Raw genomic sequence first — 21,276 nt, 5'->3', positions numbered from 1 at the left:
TGATACTTCCGCGAATGTCCCTTAAATGAATGTGTCACTATAATGCGACATCGACGATATTTAAACTAATTTGAGCAATAATGTCACCTGCTTTGACGTAGCAAACTTTTTAATGTAGAAACTGTCACCTGTGAGATTTTTAAGGGGTGGTAGACGGGTAATGGTAATTACTGATAGTTTAGTATCAACTTAGTAGTATATTACCCATTTTAGCTATCATAATGAAGGGTATTTAAACATTTTACAGTGAATGTCTTATCGGGTTATCGGTACGCTAAGATGGTGAGGGGAGGTGAAATATTATATAATTTTCCGTAAAAATTACTATTCAGCGACGCCACTGAACCAGTGAACGCTGTAAAGTGATTAAAATATATTATGTTCGTCATTAATCAACTACAATTTTATGAGCGGAATTTTCCAATAAATATTTATTCCGAAAAATTTAAACGTGTTCGCTATTGAAAGTGTGTTCGAGCTGTTCGTAAATAGATGTTTTAGTGTATTTGACGTTTTATGAACCGTATAAATGTGGATGTTTTATGTTGTTAGATTTATTATTATGAAGAGTCGTCGTGATAGGGAATAATGTATTATTGTAAGTTGAGATTATTCCACCATAGCTTATGTCCATTTCGATCCACAATGATCTAAACCCAACGTTTTGTTTTATTGTAAAAACAGTACCTTTGTTTGATAATTTTTTTTTTAAATTTGTTTTACGGTTGTTAACATTGTAGTTTATTGAGGAAATTAAAAAATAAAGGAAATACAAATGTGAAGCAGTAAAATATTTAATGTGACGACAAATTGTTGTAAATTCGTTTGTTAGTCCTGGCGACCACACAGTATAATATACCACTCATGTAAAATACAAATTACTGTTTTATAAACACTCTTTTTTTATTTGTTATACACTAAATATAATGCATTTTTATTGTATATATATGCACATACAATTACACCTAAATTATATCTGTGGATTCATCTTCATAATTTCGCATTTATAGAGGTACAAAAAGGCAACGATACTCATAATCAACCCAACTACACTGTCGGTGTCTCCGGGGAAACATTATTCTTTATCAGAACCTATTTAAAACCTATGTAAAAGTAATAAAAAAAAAAAATCTGGGATCTGTTTTAAATGTCAACGCCATAATTGTATACTATTGTAAAAAGGAAAATATTTCGTACAATTTCATTGTGTTTAAGCAAAAAAATAATCGGCCAGCCCATCACAAATCGTTCTCGTTCAGTCATATAAGATGGTTACGTAAAATTCGCTAACAGTGAAAGAGAACCGGATGGAGGGTTAAAAAGGTCCGAGATGCTGTTATTCACAAAATTGCAATCACATTTAACAATTTCTAAAAATAACATATATTTTTTCAGACATAAATGGTTTTTTTTCAAATTTAAATTAATTTTACTATTGGATTGGATGTTTATAATAATATAATATGGAAATATTTTTTTTGAATTCTTATAACAATATATTGTTATTGATAGACTATGATCACTTTATTAATGCCAATCAGTTTTTTATCAATACGTTTTAAATATAAAATATTGACAAGATGGCAAGATTTCGAAGTACCTATATATTATTATCATTAATTATTATTTTGTTTGTTTTAATTATAATTTTCATTTAAAGAATAATAAATCTTGTTATTTTTAAATTATTCACCAAATATCAAAACTTAATTAACATATTTATTTGGGCCATGTCCACTCCTTTCCTGAAAAAAAAAATATACATATAAATAAATATCTAGAGACAGCTTTGTTACATATCGCATTACCTCAGTAATTTTTAGTTAGGAACTGAGTTGTAACTAATTGAATTTGGTAAAAAAAAAATAATAATGATCTTAAAAATAAATGGAAGTTTATTTGTACAAATTTCTGCAGAAACAAAATAATTACATGTTTGTTTTCTAGGGAGAATAATTTTTTAAATTGAAAAAAAAAAAGAGAAAAACAATCAAGTATTTTTAATTGTGTGAGCTCAGCATTATTAAATAAATAATGAAATAAGCAAACATAAGAATAACTTAAGAATGAAGGCAATGGCTATCACGTAATCACTTATTCACTTTATTGTTTATTATTCCAATAACTGTATAGTAACTTGATTTTTTCAAGATCATGAATATTAAAAACAATAGTTGACGATGAAAACTGATTTTGTTAGATCTGATAGAATCAGTCGCTACTGTAGTTGCTTCTATAATATAAATAGGCTTATATGAGACAAGAGTTAAGAATGAAAAAAGAATGTTGTTTGAGTACAAAATACGAATGCAAATATTTCAATAATAGGGAGACATTGGAACGTGGGTCAAGTCACAAAATAACAAAATGTTTACTTAACATTTAAATATTATGAAAATTATATTATATTTGCGTATTTGCATATAGGTCTTGACTGAAATATAAAATTATTTGCGTTCTCTATAGGAATATTGTTGATTTATTGAATTTTAAAATTCAAGTTTAATTATTTAGGTAGGTAATGTTACAATTTGAGTTTATATGATGTCTGTTTGAGTTTTCTTAAAAAGGATCTTTCTTAAGTGCTGTATACTTTATAGTTTTCCATTTATATGTATCATAAAAAGAAGTAGTTTAAAATTTTAAAACTTTGATGTAAACGTTTGGAAAACGATTTAATCAATACTGGTAAAAAAATTCGTTTAAATCGTATTTATATCTTTTAACAATAGGTGAATAAAGTATCCAATGAAATAAATTAATGTATTGTATTTTTTTTATTGTTTATCACAAAATAAGTAATAGTGTGATAATCATAATTTTAAATTTTAAAAATCACTGGAATTATATTTATCATAAATGTATTGGACAAAAAAACTATTTAAATCAATTCATAGATAAATAATAATATAATGGCTTTATTATAGTATAATATTAAGTTTATTTATAGTTTTACACTTAAACCTATTGTCATTTTTTTTTTCATTTTCAAAAATATCGTTATCGTTATTTTTATTTTTTTACATATAGCTTTGTAGTAGGTAGATATTTTTAAAAGGTCATTATTCCAGTAACAAAATTTGGTCTAATTATATCATACAAACCGTTTCAAGTTATAATAGGTTTAAAAATAAAATATTTTATAACCGGCTATTATTATGTTCTTGTGTTCGTATTTCTATTTTTACTATATGTTTTTACTTTATGCTACAACAAATAAAAGAATATTGCTATACTATGTAAATGTTATTCGTCACGCAAACCAGTACTTAAAAATTCTTTGATTTTACATATCAAATTGATACTTGGATAGTTGGACACTATGACATTAAGTATTAAAATCAGCCAATTTGCATTATAATATATGTACGACTCATTAATTTAAACTATCAAACAACTTAAAAATATACGACAACACTAATTTCCATTAGATAAATTGAATGTTAAATATTTATTCAAGTTGTTTAACGTCACATTAATATTGAAGTATTACAATATAACGTACTAACGAACTGCTGTAAAAATGCTGAACGTATTATAGGAACAATATGATCATAGTTGTTATATTTTATTATGTGCACTTTTTTATTTTTTATCCACTATTCATATTTCATCTGCACGCGAAAAAAGTGTGATACGATTTTCTGTTTTTAATAAATTTACAAAATTCGCGTAGCACATGACGTGTGCCGATAATCTATGGATGTCAAACACAAAATAGATGAACTCTGTGAATATAATAATAATAACAATATAATATATCGACTATATGCACGAGATGTATCTATTGTGCTCGCGTGTATAATATGTTATTATCATATAATACAAGACGTCGGAAGTTAAGCTGGCTCAAGCACAGACATGACAGAAAATGAAACATCGTATTATATGCAACTGATGGCGTTTGAATAAATTATGTTATCGATAGTGATTTTAGTTAACATCCGGATTTGAGGATATTTACTTCACGTTATTTTAGATTCTGAGCGGAGCGAGGAATGTATTGGTTTTACAATGATGTTTATTTATTTTTATTTTTATTCTGTAAACACTTTTTCTCTCTCTAAACTTGCTCAAAAGTATCAAGTTTAGTATCTTTTCTGAAAGGTAATGTTTTTGCTGGTACTTTGGGAGGTCATTTTTCGATTTTCGAAACAGTGCTCGAAATAAAAGCGGTTAATGGAGAGAAAAAAGTACGATTTCACGATTTTATAGTATTAATTAATTACGGACGACGTTTTCTACCAGAAATATCGCTTCAAACGAAAAATAACAAGAGTTTTTTTTTTGTTGAATTTTGGATTTTGTTCTTTGTGGTTTGATGTTCGAATAAGTTTAGCCATTTTTTAGCTATTTATAGACATTTTAATTTTAGGAATTTTTTTGTTGTAATTCAGTTAAAAACATTCGTCAGAACTTGAAATTTGGATTTTTTACTTGTATTAGCCTTACCTAGACATGGTAAAATTCTTAAAACATTTAATCGACTTTTTTCTTTTTAAATCTAAGATTTGAACATTTTTATTGATATATAATACATCCTAGACAGATAAACTGTCTCCACTCAGAATCGTTTTTCGTATACAATGATATAATATCATTGGATTCAAATTTAATTCCATCCATTACCGTAACCCACTTGTAACGTTGTAACCTACTGCAGTACATAAAAGCGACATCCATGACTTACCCGCTTTTTTAGATCACTAATCCGTATTATGTTGTATTATATGTATAGAAACGCACACCAACAACGTATTAGTCGCCTAAAGATACAACATAACGTTTTTATCTTGGTAAAACTCAGTTCAATTTAAAAAATAGATAAGTACACGTCCTTATTACCTTGGAAATGTGTGAGTGTAGGTAAAACTGAGTTGAAAGGTTTGTTCTGTGATTTACTTTAATAATTAATTAGTCGCAAGTACCTATTTGTAAGTCACATTAATGTATTTACCCACCTAATATTTTTTTCCGTTAATTTTAGTCATAAAAACTCAAGTTGACTTGTGTGAAACATTGTAAAATATTTTTAGGTTTTTTAACAGAGTGTAAGAATGTTTATTAATGTTAAGATTAAAAAAATTAAATCCAAAGATTATAACCAACGTTCGTATTTTTTAACCCAATTATCTTAAAAACTACTGATAATTTTAAATATTTAACTGTCTTAATTTAAAAAAAAAACAAGATCCAATTTACTACTTTAAACTTGAATCAAAGTTTATTACCAGAATAATTTTCATACTAGGAAAAATTGTCTTTGGACACAAAATTAAAACATACAAATTATAAAACACATCATTGAAAAATCAATACTTTCGTCTCTACACACATAATCTAGAACTGTTTGGTTTTTTTCAATTCTCATTCTATAGAAAAACTTTTTGACAAATAATATGAGTATTTATAGCAGATATTTAAATACAATTTTACATTTAAAAGCTTGTCAACCAAATTTCAAATTAAGTATTTAGATGTAATTTTTTTTACGAAAAGTTAACTCGATAATTTTAAAGTACATTTTATTTTATTTCAAAAACTTACTGTCAAAATCTATCAATCCACACTGTTACGGCTTGATTGAGTGTTTTCTTACATAATATATAATTGAATAAAATTGTATTATATTTTTATACTAACTAAAAACGTTATATTACATATTTAAATAATATTACACAAAATGTAATATAAATTAAACCAAAAATGACACGCAAGATGTAGTGTTCAAACAAAATTGTAAAAAACTATTGAAATCAGCATACAATTATTACGAGCCATTGGTTTTAATTTTTAATATAAGATATAAGTACATAATACGTCATAAATATAACAATGCAAAATAGATTATTATAATATAGTGGTACCTATTAAAACCGAATACAAGGTAAATGGTTAAAATCAAGAAAAAAATGATAAATTATTTTATTTTTTTAGAAAATCAAGATTTTTTGGGAGTTGATGATGAACATATCATAAATTTTAATTGTGGCAAAAACTGAGATTGTTTAAATAGAAAAGGTGCAAAAGTGGTTAATTATTATTCATCGTGTTGTCTTAAAGCCGGATAAAAGTATAAGTTGTATAGAAATGAAAAGTAATTACTGTGTTAAGTCGTTTAGTGTGCAAACGGTGATTTTTTATTGCGCAGTTTAAAATATATTGCATTATTAATTATTCAAAGGAATAAAAATCTTAATTTATCCATATTAGGTATTAATTTAAATCTCAAAAACTGTATAGCAGGTTCAATACATTCAATTAAGGATTTGCAATTTGAATTAATTATTGTTTAAAATGATGTGAATCGTAAAAAAACAATTGTTCGATTTTTGTAGGTGCGTTGCTAGTGGGATTTTTTCTCGTAAAACTAATAAAATCTGTTACAAGTCCTCAGATTCCCAACCTATGTCAATAGTTACTTTATGATAATGTTCCTTGGCAAATAGCTATAAGACATGTTTACTCGTATTTATCAAATTCTTCGCAAAATTTATACAAAAGTAGTTTAACTGACATTTTCCGTGTGATATTTAATTTTTAATTTAATTTTTATAACTTTCTTTTGTAAAGTTTATAATTTAAAAATAGAACTCGAAACATTATTATTTTTTTTTCTATTGTTTAAAATTTTTTCAACTCCTGTATTTTTATAATATATTGTAATTACTTAAAACAAAAATGTAATTTTTTAGACATTTCTCGAGCAAAACTATTTATCTCCACAAAAATAAAACTTGAACGTTTTACTTTGTATATTTATCTCTCCTGTACGGAACACATAAAAATATAATAATGTTATACCAGTCCAATAATATAATATTATACTAAATGTTTAAATCATTTATTATTTTATTTATGAGGTTCTAAGTATATAGAATTTCTTTTTTTTTATTATTTTCATTGTTCTAGGGCTCTAGACAGTAGCAAAAGTAATCATATTTTGCGGTAACTATGTGACGCAATCATTTTTTTATACAGCCTGAGTCTGTTGATTTTATGTATATTCTCTTGGTTAGAGTGCCGTACATTCGTAGTATTCATATTATCACAATTAAAATTTTTTTTTTCAAAATTTAAAGAAAAGACATTTATATTTCATTTGTGCGTTTCTATTTGTTACACACCGTAACCTATAGTATAAGCGTTGTTTTTTCTTGTGAATAAACCCACCAAATTTATCAAAATATCAAAATAGGCAATGGCGCACTAAAAATGATGGTTGGTGGAGGGAAGTAACCTGTTTAAGTTCGCTCCCAAATGGTTGGCTCTCAAAATTCGAGGCTAATAATTTTATTTAGCCCTTCCTCCCTGGATTTTGTGTGCTAATGTTTACCTAACCTATATAGTATAATATCGTACCAAATACGGTACCAAACAAGGCCGTATTATTATTATATTCCCGGTATGTCTCTAATTTCGTACTTTTTTAATTATTTGTTTATTTTATTTTATCTAACTTGTACAGAGTAAACATTATATTATGCTGTAAATGTGTAGGTGACGTTTTTTACGTTTCTTGAAAATTTAATAAAAATTTCAAAGTTTAACGTTTCAAAATAATTTAGAGTTTTGTATGTATATATTGCAGTGTATATTGTGTATAATATATAAAGCACAATGAAGTGGGTAGATTTTAAAATTTATTGCGGAAAACCAACTAAAAATAAGTAATTAACTCAAACCACTACCCATCCTGTTGCCATCTCGTTATAATAATATTATATATACGTATATACCCGCGCACGTCGTCGTGCACAAAAATATAATAATATAAGGTTACCTACCTATTATATTATTATAAAGAGAAAAACAATATACCTTTTCTACTTGGTCTCATTGTTCTGTAGACTTCTGCTAACGCGTCAATGTAACTGTGTGATGCCGAGCAATATAAACAATGCGTCTCACTTATCCGTTATTCTGGTCAGATTTTTTTCCACAAAATTCGTTCACCCAAATCGCAGTTGACTCTTGAACATCAACACACACTGACTATTATAGTTTTTACTGCCTATGGCATAAGCCCGCGAAGTGTGCGATACTATAGCGTTTGCATCGAAATAACTAAACGGGCCTTAACTTTAATGGCCAACGATTTACAGAGTGTCACATGTTTTCAGCTGTTTCGTAAAACCTCGTTAGAAGCTCATCCTTCACTTTACAATAATAGTATATAGCATGGGTGGCCAAAACTTCAATTTCAGACGCCTCAAAAGTTAATTCTCCTTAGTTAGAACTTATATTGTGATACATTTATAGATAGTATAGATACTACAGTTACTGACTATAGGTATGCATTTCGGGTTAACTTGTTTGTAAAAAAATTATTTTTTTTTTTAAATGGAAGTTTTAATGGCTGAGTACTGAGCAACCAAGCAATTCTTTTTGATGATTATTTAAAATAGCTCCTTCGTTTAATAGTTATAGCGACTTCTTCCAGATGGCGAGATTATAATATTAACGAGTCAATGATAATATGAAATGACGCGCTTCATCCCCAACAGTTCCTACAATGTTAATTTATTTTGAAATAATACAGAAAATTAATGTATTATTTTTGTATGACTATAGCCTTTAAATGTGTATATATTGATATGTGTATATTTCCTATAAAAATCAGTGATAAAGACTTAAAAAAATAATAATAATTACACTTCATATTCTCAGTAGGTAGATCATAAAAAGTTTTACCACTACACTTATAATATAGGAATGTATACCTATATAGGCACTCAGAAAAGTATAATAATATTAGGATATAAGGTACCACTTACATCTATTTCATTATAAAGAGAAAAACTGTATACCTGTTCTATTTGGTCTCATTATTATTGTACCTATTTTAAATACTGCTAACGCTTAAACGAAATTATATTGTGTCGTGAGCAGTAAATACCTAATGCGTTTCTCATATCCATTCGGCTTGGTATTTTTTTCCTCAAATAATTTTACAAGGTTAGGTTAACCTAATAGGTTCACCTAATCTTCGTGAACTTACTGTCAAACATCAACACAAGCCACCTATGATATTTACTGCATAAACCCGCGAAGGACGCGATACCATGGTGCTTTCTTAGAAATAACATCATTGCGTGGTCCTTAACTTTGTTTGTCATCGGTTCGGGGATGTCACATTTTTCGGAAATTTCGTAAAACCTCTTCCGACGGATGCTCTTGCGAGTTAATAAACCTTCTCCGTAAAATAATGTTACCCATTTTAAATCTAATGAGCTTACGAGCAATATGACTTGAGGGAAAAGTTTGATCGCGATAGGATAAATCGACGAAACCGTTAACGTGTATGATTTCATAATTAACTCGAGTGAACCGCAAGTTCGGTGCATCGACCGACACGTACGAAGACGTATAAGACGGCGGTCGACTTGTGCCGTAGTCTTCGTTGAAAGCTCTGTCGCAAACTTTGCGCACGACGGTCGGAATAAGTTAACCGGTGTATTATAATAGGTACCCATGGTGTACAGTTATTATTTTTGGCACTAGATTTTTACGTCATGTCGGTCGTGACACAAACTGATGGCATTAAATAATAATAATGTTATACTGTTCGAGGTCATGCAGTTCAGTTTGGACGAAGCTGATTTCAATAGTACGCATTCATTAGCACATATTAATATTATTATTATTTTTAATATTATTATCAGAATCAAGCAAATTTCATCAGTCCCCTATGGAAATACGGGCAAGCGCTTTGTCGATTTTAAAATTAAATGTATATCATACTAATGTACCACACCGTTATTTTCAATGATACATGCTATTATATAAAGGTAGGTCTGCGCATACCGTATATTCGGCATTTCTATTATTATTATTATTATTATTATTATTATTATAACCTGGTTATGACGCATACGTGTTACACACGCCGTATAATTGGTTATTAAAAGGATTGAGTTCAGTTAATTTCATTGAAACTGTTGTATATAGTAGCAGCGGCGGAAGAGGTGCCTGTCAAAATATCATATTAGAATCCCGTCGGTGCGGGGCACGTGAGTTCATGCACACGTGTAACTCAACATTTTATATACTGTCGAGATGGTATAATAATATTTAAAAAATAATTATTAAGGATGAGATTTCAATTAATTTATTCGCGTTGTTTTTTTTTTTTATGCCTGTTTAACTATGCAAAGCGCGAAAATGTGTACTTCAAATAATTGTACTAGCTGTTGAAGTCAATCGGAGTATGATATGGTAAACATACAATATCGTGCTTTACCTTTTGAAGATTTAAAACGATAAATTATTATTTTTACATCAAAATATTATGTAATTTATTATATTATGCGACGTCATTGATTTTTCTATTTTTATTTTGTTTACTGTTGAAGGTCTCCTGGGTCAGACACCGAGACATTCATCTGCTGACGGTTGGCCGGTACACGTATACCGGTGATCAGCGTTTCCGGTCGATCAATCAACCACCAAGTGAAGACTGGACGCTCCAGATCAAGTATCCGCAGATCAGAGACTCGGGTATCTACGAATGCCAGATATCCACCACGCCACACATCAGCCAGTACATTCATCTTCAAGTCGTTGGTAAGAGCAACCTAACCACGCTATACCACCACCGTGATACACGTGCATTGTGCTATGCCGCTATGTATGATATTCTGTTTATAATTACCCTCTCTCCCATTCCAATGGTTAGGTCATTTAATAATATGGTAGATAAAATTTGGCTATACGAAATCTAATCGATTTGGTTTTTAAGGCCTGAGAAAGTGTTCTCAAGCGAATATTATTACTATTTATTATATAGGTTGCGCTGGAATTTATCACATTATATTATTATATTCTCTTCCCGAGACTGAAAAAAAAATTGTTTTAAATTTTTAATTAAAAACCACAAAAAAATGTTCAAATATTATTATTCTTATCGCAAATGAAATAAAATTTAATTTTGCGGTCTAACGCAGTGACTTTTTTTTTATTGTTTTTTCCCTCTCGTATTTGTAACACCAGTAATGTTCGTTCTGTTCATTTTAATACGATTATACAGAGTTTTATTTTTATTTTTTTAAATACTTGACTCGGAACACTATCATATTATTATAGCTAGGTTATTCAAATTTTACGAAATATTTTAAAGACCGAAATTCTATAAAACCTCAACCATCTGTGTTTTCTTTTTAATCGCGATAATTAAATCTTATCGAACCGTGTTTACAGTGGCCGACAAATAAATAAACGGCTGTTATCGTTTTGAAATTATATTTTTTTCGTTTTAAATTCCTCTAAGAAATCCAATAATAACAATGCACTTTTTTTAACGTTAATAACGTTTTCTACACTTTAATGTTTTTGTATAATATTATAATTTAATATACATCTCAAATATAATATGATTAGAACCAAATTTAATATGAGATTTTTCTATATGTTATCATGAATTTATATATTTAAGAAGTTCTTAGGAAGTATTTTATGGTATAAACATTTAATTGTTTTAAAGTTTAATATGACAACAGTTAGAGCTCATTGCTTTAATTTTAAAATGTTATTTTTTCCAATCAAGTGAAACTTTTTAGCTGCGCTATAAATTGAATATTTGAAACAGACAGGATAAAAAATACTTTAAGCCCGAAGACTAATTTTTTCAGATTAAATAAACTACTAAAATAGGGATTAAATATATTTAATTAAAAATTACAATGAATGGAACCCATTTTATAATTAAAACATTTTGATTTTCAATAAAAACAATCTTATGTTCTGAAAAATACAGGAAAAAATAATACAACATTTTTTTAATTTAATAAAAAAATCATTTTTTTAATTTTTTTTTTTATTGTATTATTAATTTGAAAGTTTAAATATATATATAACGTTTAATATTTACCTTTGGTTTAGTTATAGTTTTCTTTTGATCCAATATTAAAATTATTTATTTTTTATTGCTATCATTATATTGTGAGAACAGCCGGTCATTTCATAAATAAAATATGAAATTCTATGTATACGTATGTGTTTCATTTTATGGTGATTTCCAAATGTTTGAAGGTAATATTGATCCGTCAACCAGCAATTGTGTTAAAAGCTATATCGTGTTTTTGACTTTACAGGAGTATCTACTATCTAAGAAAATTGAACATATTTATAAATAATTTAAAAATTTAAAAAAAAAATCCATCAAAATGATTGTTCACTAACCAATTAGACAAACAGCACTTTTATAATTTTTAATAATTAAAATAAATTAAAATAATACAAAACCAAAAAAGTTTTACCAGTATAATTGGTAATACTGGTTATATTACTTTTCCGAATCGTCTGTGACTTAAAATAATTACCACCTACATTGTATAAGAATGTTTATCTCTTCTATTTATCACGAAGCTACAATCTTTTGTAAATCAAACATTCACGAAACACATTAATTTAATAAATAATTAATTTTAATTAGAAAAGTTGAATTCAATAACTACTTTCAGACAAACACAGACGTGTAAATGTCAATTACTGTCTAAATAAATATGAGTATAAAATAAAACCAGTGTGAATTAAACAACAGATGTCAAACATTTTAAACTTTTCTGGTTTTACTAAATAATAAACTTGAGATCTTAGGTTTTTAAATAATATAATGTTAAGAAGCTTTTGCGTTACGTGGAAAAATATTTGTTTGACGATTTGTATTTTTTCAGAATCTATGATACATTTATGATGGAAATTAAAATTCTATGTAAATGGATGGTATAACTTATTTCAATAATTTAAAATATTTGAGATAAAACATTATTGCATGATTATTTTTTAAATTTTATTTGAAACTTATGATTATGAAAAAAAAACAACATAAAATTCAACTTTTATTTTGTGATAATATTTTGTAAATAATTCTCTCTTCCGGGTTTTTATGTCGGTAATTATTTTATTAAACTTGTTTTTTCAGCTCGTATACGAGTATATAATTGCTTCATTCAAATTGGATATAAACTTCAGAGTCTTCGACGTTATCATTTGGTGTTTTTATCCAATATAATACGTACTTATATAACTCATCCGTCTCATAATTATAATACAACGTAGGTAAATAATATTCGATTCACATACTACAAGATAGTTGTATATTCTATTATTTTAAATCAATATTGCAACATACCATGATGGTATGTACCGTAAGTTGCAATAGATATAATATACTTAACGATGCTCATTTGAATCAAATAATACATATTTTATATGTCATATTTTTGTGTGTTATATACTATGTTAGTTTCTGATAAATAATGATTTATTTATTCAATACGTTTAGTGTCGACGTTAGGTAAACTATCCAGCGCCACGATCGTAGCGCGACCTAAATAAAAAATCTAAAAAAATCGGGTAAGTCGTGGATGTCGCCCTGCTGTACAGTAGGTTACAAGTGGGTTACTGTAATGGATGGAATTAAATTTGAATTCAATGATATTATATCATTGTATACGAAAAACGATTCTGAGCGGAGACGGTTTATCTGTCTAGAATATATTATAGATTATTAAAAATTTTTAAATCTTAGATTTTAAAAGAAAACTTTTTTTGAATTTCAAGCATAAAATAATTTACGAATTTTCGTGATTTTTACGTATGTTGTTAAAATTTAACTTTGAATGCTTGTAAAAAAAATGGTGACTACACATTTTTTTTATTTTTTAACTGCTATTGTAAAAATATGTTAGGAGCCTTGTATTAAATTTTCAAGCTTTTCTACCCAACAAATACATTTTTATGGACATTAATTTTTAAAAAAAAAACTAATAATGTTTGAAAATTACATATGCCTATGAATAGTTAAACTTCGGCCGAACATTTTTGAAAATTACATGGTGAATAGAATATACTTATATAAAAATTCGGTGAAAATTTCATGTATCTATGGTCATTTGTTTTAATGTTACATCAAAAACCAAAATCGATTTTGTCAAAAACTGATTGTGCATAAAATTTTCCGTTTTTCCTTTAATTTTTAGTTTGTTTATCCTGGTTATAATTAGAAAAATATTGTGAATTTTTGGTCCACTTTCTGATCTAACGAGGTACTGAAATCGAAAATCGAAGCATTTTTACTTCCCCAAAAGGTGACGACAGACAAAAAAAACACACATGGTAAAATCAATGCATTCCTCGCTCCGCTCAGAATCTAAAACAGCTGCACTACTGTGTGTGTATACGTAGTATATCGAAGCACGAGCTGCCCATATAAACTGTGTATAATACAAGTAAATTTGTTATATGACATAACTAATTTTCTAATGCATTAATTAACTCCTAGTAAACTCAAAAATATACCAACATAGTCTATACTGAGCTGTTATAAAAATAGCGGTATTTCTTATTTTAAAGAAAAGTATTTATATTTATTTAATTATAAATATGTCAACTAAATTGTATAAATAAAAGAGTTCAAAATAAAGGAATTTACTTATATATTATAATTTAATGCATATTAATATATTATATTATAAAGCTGGAGACTCAGGAACTACTGGGTAGAAATTAAACATTTTTTTTTTTTTTTGGATTCTCATTTTACCGAGGAAGGGTATAGGCTGTATAACATTTTTAGAAAGTCCAAAGGTTAAGTTGGAATTTCAGAATTTATGAATTTAAATTCGCTTTTTATAAATCCGTAAAATTTTGTCCTAAACTACTTAGCGAGGAAATACATAGAATAGTATAAAAATATAATATTAATATTTTTTAAATAATAATGTGTTATATTTTAAGTACTTCGCCATTTAATTACGTTGTTCATCACACCCTGCAGAATCAATTTAAAATTAATCAAATAATATATTAGTTGACTTTATTAACAAGAATACTAAAGTTATATTTCATTTAAAATATACGTATCTATTGTAATGAGATTATGAGTTTCAATATACCATCAGTTTTAAAAAAATATATGTATAAAACATAGACGTACAGCCTAGGCAAGAATGTTTCTTATGTTTCAATGTTCAATATTTTAATATATTGTTTTATGGCAAAACTTAAATATTAATAATGTAACCATAATATTATGATACATATTTATTGTAATTCATGTACATATTTATTCTGTGATAAATTCGAAAATTAAGTAATATCGTGAAAAAATCAGCTAATATTATATCTAAAATTTACACTTTAATATAACAATTCTCATGTTACTAAAAAAAAATAATAATATAAAAATATACTATATTTTGTAAGTAACAATTTCCATAAAAAAAAAAATCAAACACTCAAGTACTGAAATAATTGTAAAAAGGTCATGCATACATCTTCTAAAAAAATCACATATAATTTTAACATTGCCTAATTATTATAACTTATAGTAATTGGCAGTTTTCACGGTAAAAGATAATTTCATGAATTCTTTGATGTACATGATACAGTGAAATTATCATAATATATTAGTTTTAACAATATCCGATTGAATATACAGGGTGTTCCAAATTTCATGTGACAGCAGATTTCAGCATGATCTACTCAAATTAGGAAAAAATGACCTATGTGAAAACTTATTTGAATCGCATACTCTAAACTAATTTGATATTATTTTTTTTTTTTATTAGTTAAAAGGGGGAGATTTTAGGGGTAACTTTTAAAATTCAAATGGGAATCTATATTTTTGAAATATGATTCATATAGGATTTTTTTTTAATGAATTTTGACGTATCATTCATAATTATTGGTTGATAATTAAAGAAGCTATTTACATTCGAATTTTGTATTTAATTTGTAAAAATGCCATCAATGAATAATAATAATAATATACTTTGTGCTTCTGTTATACGCCGATGCATTGTTGTACCTACAACCTTTATAATCTGTACGCTATCTAACTACCAATTTACCAGTAAGAAAACGTGTATTTGTTATCTTAATTTCATTTTATATTACATAGGTCAAGTCACATGATTCTATTGATAATAAAAATAAAAATAAAACAAGGCATTAGATAATAATATAGGTACCGTCTACATATTATGTATATTGGATATTGTTTTATTTATAATCAATGCTATGGAACGGGTTTTGTGTCCTCAATAATTTTACATAATATTTATTATTTATAATATAAAATTAGAAATAAATATCATTCAGTTGACAAATAAGCAATAGCTAATTATACCAAATTGTTGTATAAATGTTATTATACTGCATACAATTATTTAAAATGTATACAAATAGGTTAGGTACCTACCTGTATTTTTGACTAATGTAGGTGCCTATTCATATTTTATAAATTTAAATAATAAATAATAACCAAGGCTAGGAACTTAAAAATATGCAGTAAAAATTTGGAAAATATGCAATTTATTGAATAAAATACATTTTACATACAAAATTTAAAAATTTAAATTAGGTAGGTGTCTGAAAAAAAAATTAGAAGAAATTTAAAAAAAATTAACACCGCACGCTTATGTATTTAATTACCTACGATTATACAATTTATTTATATCATGGTACAAAATATTAATCCAGTGGTAAATTTGAATAAAAATAAATACGGGCCGGTCAGCGGTCAGCTTTACAAGTTCTCAGTAGTAGATATAAAGATTATAATATTATTTTTGGGAGCAATGGTAATAGCCGTTGATGAATTAATTTATTTTGTCAAACAATATAAAAGTATAAATTTCTAAAAAAAAAAATTATTCACGTTAATTCTATGATATTACTTATATGCATATAATTAATATTATTAATTATTGTATATAATTAATGTTCTTATACCTAAAATATGCGAATTTGTACAAAAAATCACGAAATATTCAAAATTATGCAACAAACATTTTTGTATTTGTAATATGTATACTTACTATGAATCAAATTTGTATCGAATCAGATTTTCAATATGCACTTTCTAAACAAATATGCAAATGCTTTAAGTTCCGAGCCTTGGTAAGACTAATAACATACTTACATACCTATACTTTCATATTATGTTTGAATCAACTTAATATTAAATATGTATATCATTTCTAAACGCTGCAAAATGACAACATTAATTTCAAAAACTTGTATGATTAAACCTCGCGTTCAACATAATGTTGAATGATGCATATAAAATCAAACAGATTTTGAAAAAACATCACCTTTTCACAACATTAAGATATGATCAATCTAATATTAAATTATAATAACTAGGGCTTGGATGTTGTTACATTAATTTTATTAAAATTAATAATTCATTTATTAAAGACTAAAGGTTATGGCTAGACTTAGAGACTTAAAAGCTTTAAACACAAACATATACGCATAAAAATATGAGCAAATATGTATACTCTAGAAGTCTAGAACAAGACAATTTTGACTGAATTTATTAAAAATGTATTTAATTATTATTAATGTATTATCAATTTTTCCTTTTTTTTTTTAAAATAATTGTACCTATTGCTCCAATGGCTTGAGCAAGAAAAAAAAATGATAGGCCATAGGAGGGTTTAACATCTGCAGCATGGATCATCACATGTAAGTTACAAAATATTTACACAACATTAGTAAAATATGTATATCACATTTGTGTAAGCAATTTGAATTTTTAAACTACATTTTTATGAAATTTTTTTTGCTCTAATAAGTAGAAACCTTATAACCTTATTAATTAATTATAACAACATCAAAGTCCTAATCATGACATCAAACATAATTATCAAGTATTTTAAATATGTCAATTGCACCAGTAAAATCATAATATATGTATTCTGAGTGGTGAATGAGGTTAGGTTTTACTGGTTTTAGACCGGGATTGAACATTTTTTTAGAAGCATTTTCAGTCTGGATTTAGGGCAATTTTAAAACTTTTAATTTAATTTTACTAAATAAATATAAATTTGAAATGTGTACAATTTTCATAAGAAAGGATATAAAGACAAATAATTGTTGAACCATTTAGTACATTTTAGTATATTCAAATTAGCAAGGAATATGCAAGATATGCAAGGTAAAATATAGGTAAAAGTTGTTAAAAAGTTATATCAATATAGGTACCAACTATTTGTTTAAAACACTCGCATACTTTTACTTTCAACAAGTGTATACTCTCAATACAATATAATTATGACTGCCATTTTACTTGCGGAATTTTGGTCCACGCCAGAGGTTTAAATGAGGTCAATCATCTTCTTAAGGTATTGGTATACACTATTAATTAATGCGATCAATGTTTAAACAAATTAGTAGAAAATAATTATTAGCAAAATAGCAAATCTAGATATAAGTATCTAAAATATTCTGATTTGTCCACTTTTCATTATGATATCATTATGGAGAATATGATTTAATAAAAACAATGATGTCACATTAGAAAACTTAGGAAATTAAGATTACACTTAGAGTTGTGATAAAAAAGCTAATTTGAAATCCTAGATAGGTACAATAATGAATAATGACTTTTAGATTAATTGAAGAATAATTTTATTGAGAATAATGACGACTATGAAATTTAAAAATGTCTTATTCAAAATGGTTCAACTTGTCTACATTTCAAGAATTTAAAAATGTTTTAATTCTTAGAATTAATTCTTAAAAAAGTAAACTTTTTTCCTAAACTGTTTGAAGAAAATGGATCATATCCAATAAAACAGTTTTAATTTAAATCAATGGGCTAAATAAAAATTAAGTTAAGTCATGAGTCAGGAATTGAAGTAAAATAATATTAAATACATTAGTATTATATGTATAGATATTTAGGTGCTGAAATATACTGAATTGTGCCCCTTAATATAACACTGTATATGGTGTAATGTATTGATAATAGATAAGTAAATGTATTAACATTACCACTCAGAATATAAAACTGGATTAAGCATTCTATATTATGTTATTCTTAGATATCTATCTTGCGTACGTAAATTGTTATACTAACATAATTAAATACGACTTTAAAGGCATTTACAAATTGATAAATAATCAAACTATACATATCCTCAAATTTTAACTAATGATGGTGATGAATACAAATATAATTTTTCTATGATATAAACAACTACCTTCTTAGAGTAAATAGAGTTCTTAGTCTTCTGATGTCAGTTTAAAATAAATGCAAACATTTTCAGACGATAACAACCAGTTGACGAAAATAATATCAACCAGATTGAAATAATGAAATATTTAGATATTATGTATTTTAATTTATATTTAATTTAACTTTTAAGTTTAAAGCATTTTTCTGTCAAATAAAAAATTATAAAGTAATAAGTGACAAGCGTTATCAATTATCATAGAAGTAGCACACAATTTATAGACCTAACCTTGGAGCTTGTATAGATTAGTATATCAAAGATAGGTACTATCACTGAGTATCACTATGACTATAACAATACTACATACTATACCTAGGATGTATATTATTAAATTCATGCAAATTATTATACCTAAATGTATACATATTTGAACACCTAATGCAATAATATACAAGAAATTATTTGGTTTAGTACACAATAAATAATTTAATGAGTCTATTTTATTTATTTAATCATACATAGTATTAACTTCATACATACTTCTAAAATCATAATTGGAATAAAATGTTGTTGCAGTTGTGACTGTTCAGAATTTATTGTAATATGTAATCCAATATGATTGGACTGAATATAACAGCGATATTCCTTTATTCCAACAATTTCTTCAATATTCTATCTAAATGATTGAAACATAATATAAGTTTTCACAACTTTTGTAAAAAAAAAAGCATTTAAATTACTATAAATTCGTTTTTAATTTATAAATAAAGATTAGATTCTTGTGCGAATTACAATTTGTTATTGTGTAATTCCAAATTTAAAATTGTATAGAAATAATTTTTACCCATGTAAATTAATTTTAAGTTTTATTTTGAACAATGAAGATGTGATGACTGACGACCATGATATACAAATACTACAATGACAGTTTTTTTTTATTAATCATTATAGTACAGTTCATTCCCATGATGGTTAATTTTAACAAAATATTGTAAATTAGATTATATTTTATAGGTATGGATTTGTACATATTATAGATACCTACTGGCTACTAAACACAAATTTATGCATAGGTAATAATGTAATATGAAATAAAAGCTGGGAAATTAATGTTTCCTAATTAGAAATACCACATGAATTTTGCACAATTCAGAATTTTAATTGATTTTTAGGTGTTTTGTGCACAAAAATCTGGTCTTTAGTAATACATGTATATGTAGAAATTGTATGCATAAATGTAATAATGTATTCAAATTTACAATAATAATAACAATTCATTTATAAGTAACTCATAGAGTAGTTACTAGTTAATTACTTTAATTATAGCTATTGTCTATTTAACTATCAACTACTTACTAGACAACGATTTCCAGACGGGAATCAAACTTCTCGGATGATTTTCTCACGATTAGAGGACATTTTGAGGAGACTGGAAAATTACTGGACAATTTCCAGTTTCCACTAACAAAGTAAACATTACACGTTTTTCAGTTGTTATCACATGTCGCCCATCAAATTAATACCCCGCCAATGATACAGTAAACGTTTCCTGAATATGGGTAAACAAGGATCTAACATCATGTTGGTTTACGGGCTCGTTTCCTAGGTTCAGGCTTTAGATCATAATAGGTAAACGTAAAGTAAACCCGATCAGCTGATCAAGTTTAGCTTCTATGTTGTTCTATGTTAATACGGCTATTTAGTATTTTAGTACATAGACATATTATTATAAATTGTATATTATTATATTATATTTATATGATGCCTATGATTTATGCATTTAATATTTATGTATTTTGATTGGTAAACATCAAATAATTTTAAGGTTATAAAATATAATATCATAATATCATTGATAAAATTATATGATACCTAGTTATAATATCAAACGGTATACTGTACTTTGAACTGACTACTGTATACTGTAATAAATTGATAATTCGATACCCGGATTATTAAGGTCGTACAACGGAAGCACTTTTAGTATTATTCACTGTTGACATTTTATAAATTAACACCAATATTCAGATGTCGATAGCTCCTCCAATTATTATCACATAAATGTAAATGAACCGTCAAAATTCATTAAAAATTAAACCGTGCACGAATCATATTTCAAAAATATAGGTTCCCATTTGAATTTTAAAAGTTGACCCTCAAACCTCCCCTCCTAATTAATATAAAAAAATATTTAATATCAAATTTATTTAGATTATATGATTCAAAACAGTTTTTACATAGGTCATTTTCCCCTAATTTAAATATATCATGCTGAAATCTGCTGTCACATGAAATTTGGAACACCCAA

At 26.5% G+C, this 21,276-nt stretch overlaps 1 protein-coding gene and 1 long non-coding RNA gene across 7 annotated transcripts in view; one reads left to right on the top strand and one right to left on the bottom strand.

The window, feature by feature from the left end:
* LOC107166174 (zwei Ig domain protein zig-8-like) overlaps positions 1-21,276 on the top strand; it is a 417,908-nt gene that overhangs the window by 349,303 nt on the left and 47,329 nt on the right. For all 4 annotated transcript variants that reach the window (XM_089229654.1, XM_089229653.1, XM_089229655.1 and 1 more), the window contains exon 4: positions 10,356-10,566. In XM_089229654.1, coding sequence (XP_089085780.1) covers positions 10,356-10,566 — 211 coding nt within the window. The remainder of the gene's footprint in view (positions 1-10,355; positions 10,567-21,276) is intronic.
* LOC149055372 (uncharacterized) lies at positions 839-21,116 on the bottom strand. Of its 3 annotated transcripts, none has more exons than XR_016192142.1 (3): positions 20,325-21,047; positions 19,509-19,644; positions 839-1,745 (listed from the first exon to the last, which is right to left on the bottom strand). It is a non-coding gene; the product is annotated as an uncharacterized LOC149055372 (long non-coding RNA). The 3 variants fall into 3 exon arrangements; XR_016192144.1 differs by lacking the exon at positions 839-1,745 and adding an exon at positions 11,858-12,105 and having other exon boundaries at positions 20,325-21,051; XR_016192143.1 differs by lacking the exon at positions 839-1,745 and having other exon boundaries at positions 16,300-19,644; positions 20,325-21,116.

The sequence above is a fragment of the Diuraphis noxia genome, unplaced genomic scaffold (assembly GCF_037042655.1).
Source record: "Diuraphis noxia isolate RWA-SAM2 unplaced genomic scaffold, SU_Dnox_SAM2 contig0005, whole genome shotgun sequence".
In the NCBI taxonomy this organism is placed as follows: domain Eukaryota; kingdom Metazoa; phylum Arthropoda; class Insecta; order Hemiptera; family Aphididae; genus Diuraphis; species Diuraphis noxia.
Note: the sequence above shows the minus strand (reverse complement) of the source record. Positions and strands in the feature narration are given on the sequence as shown.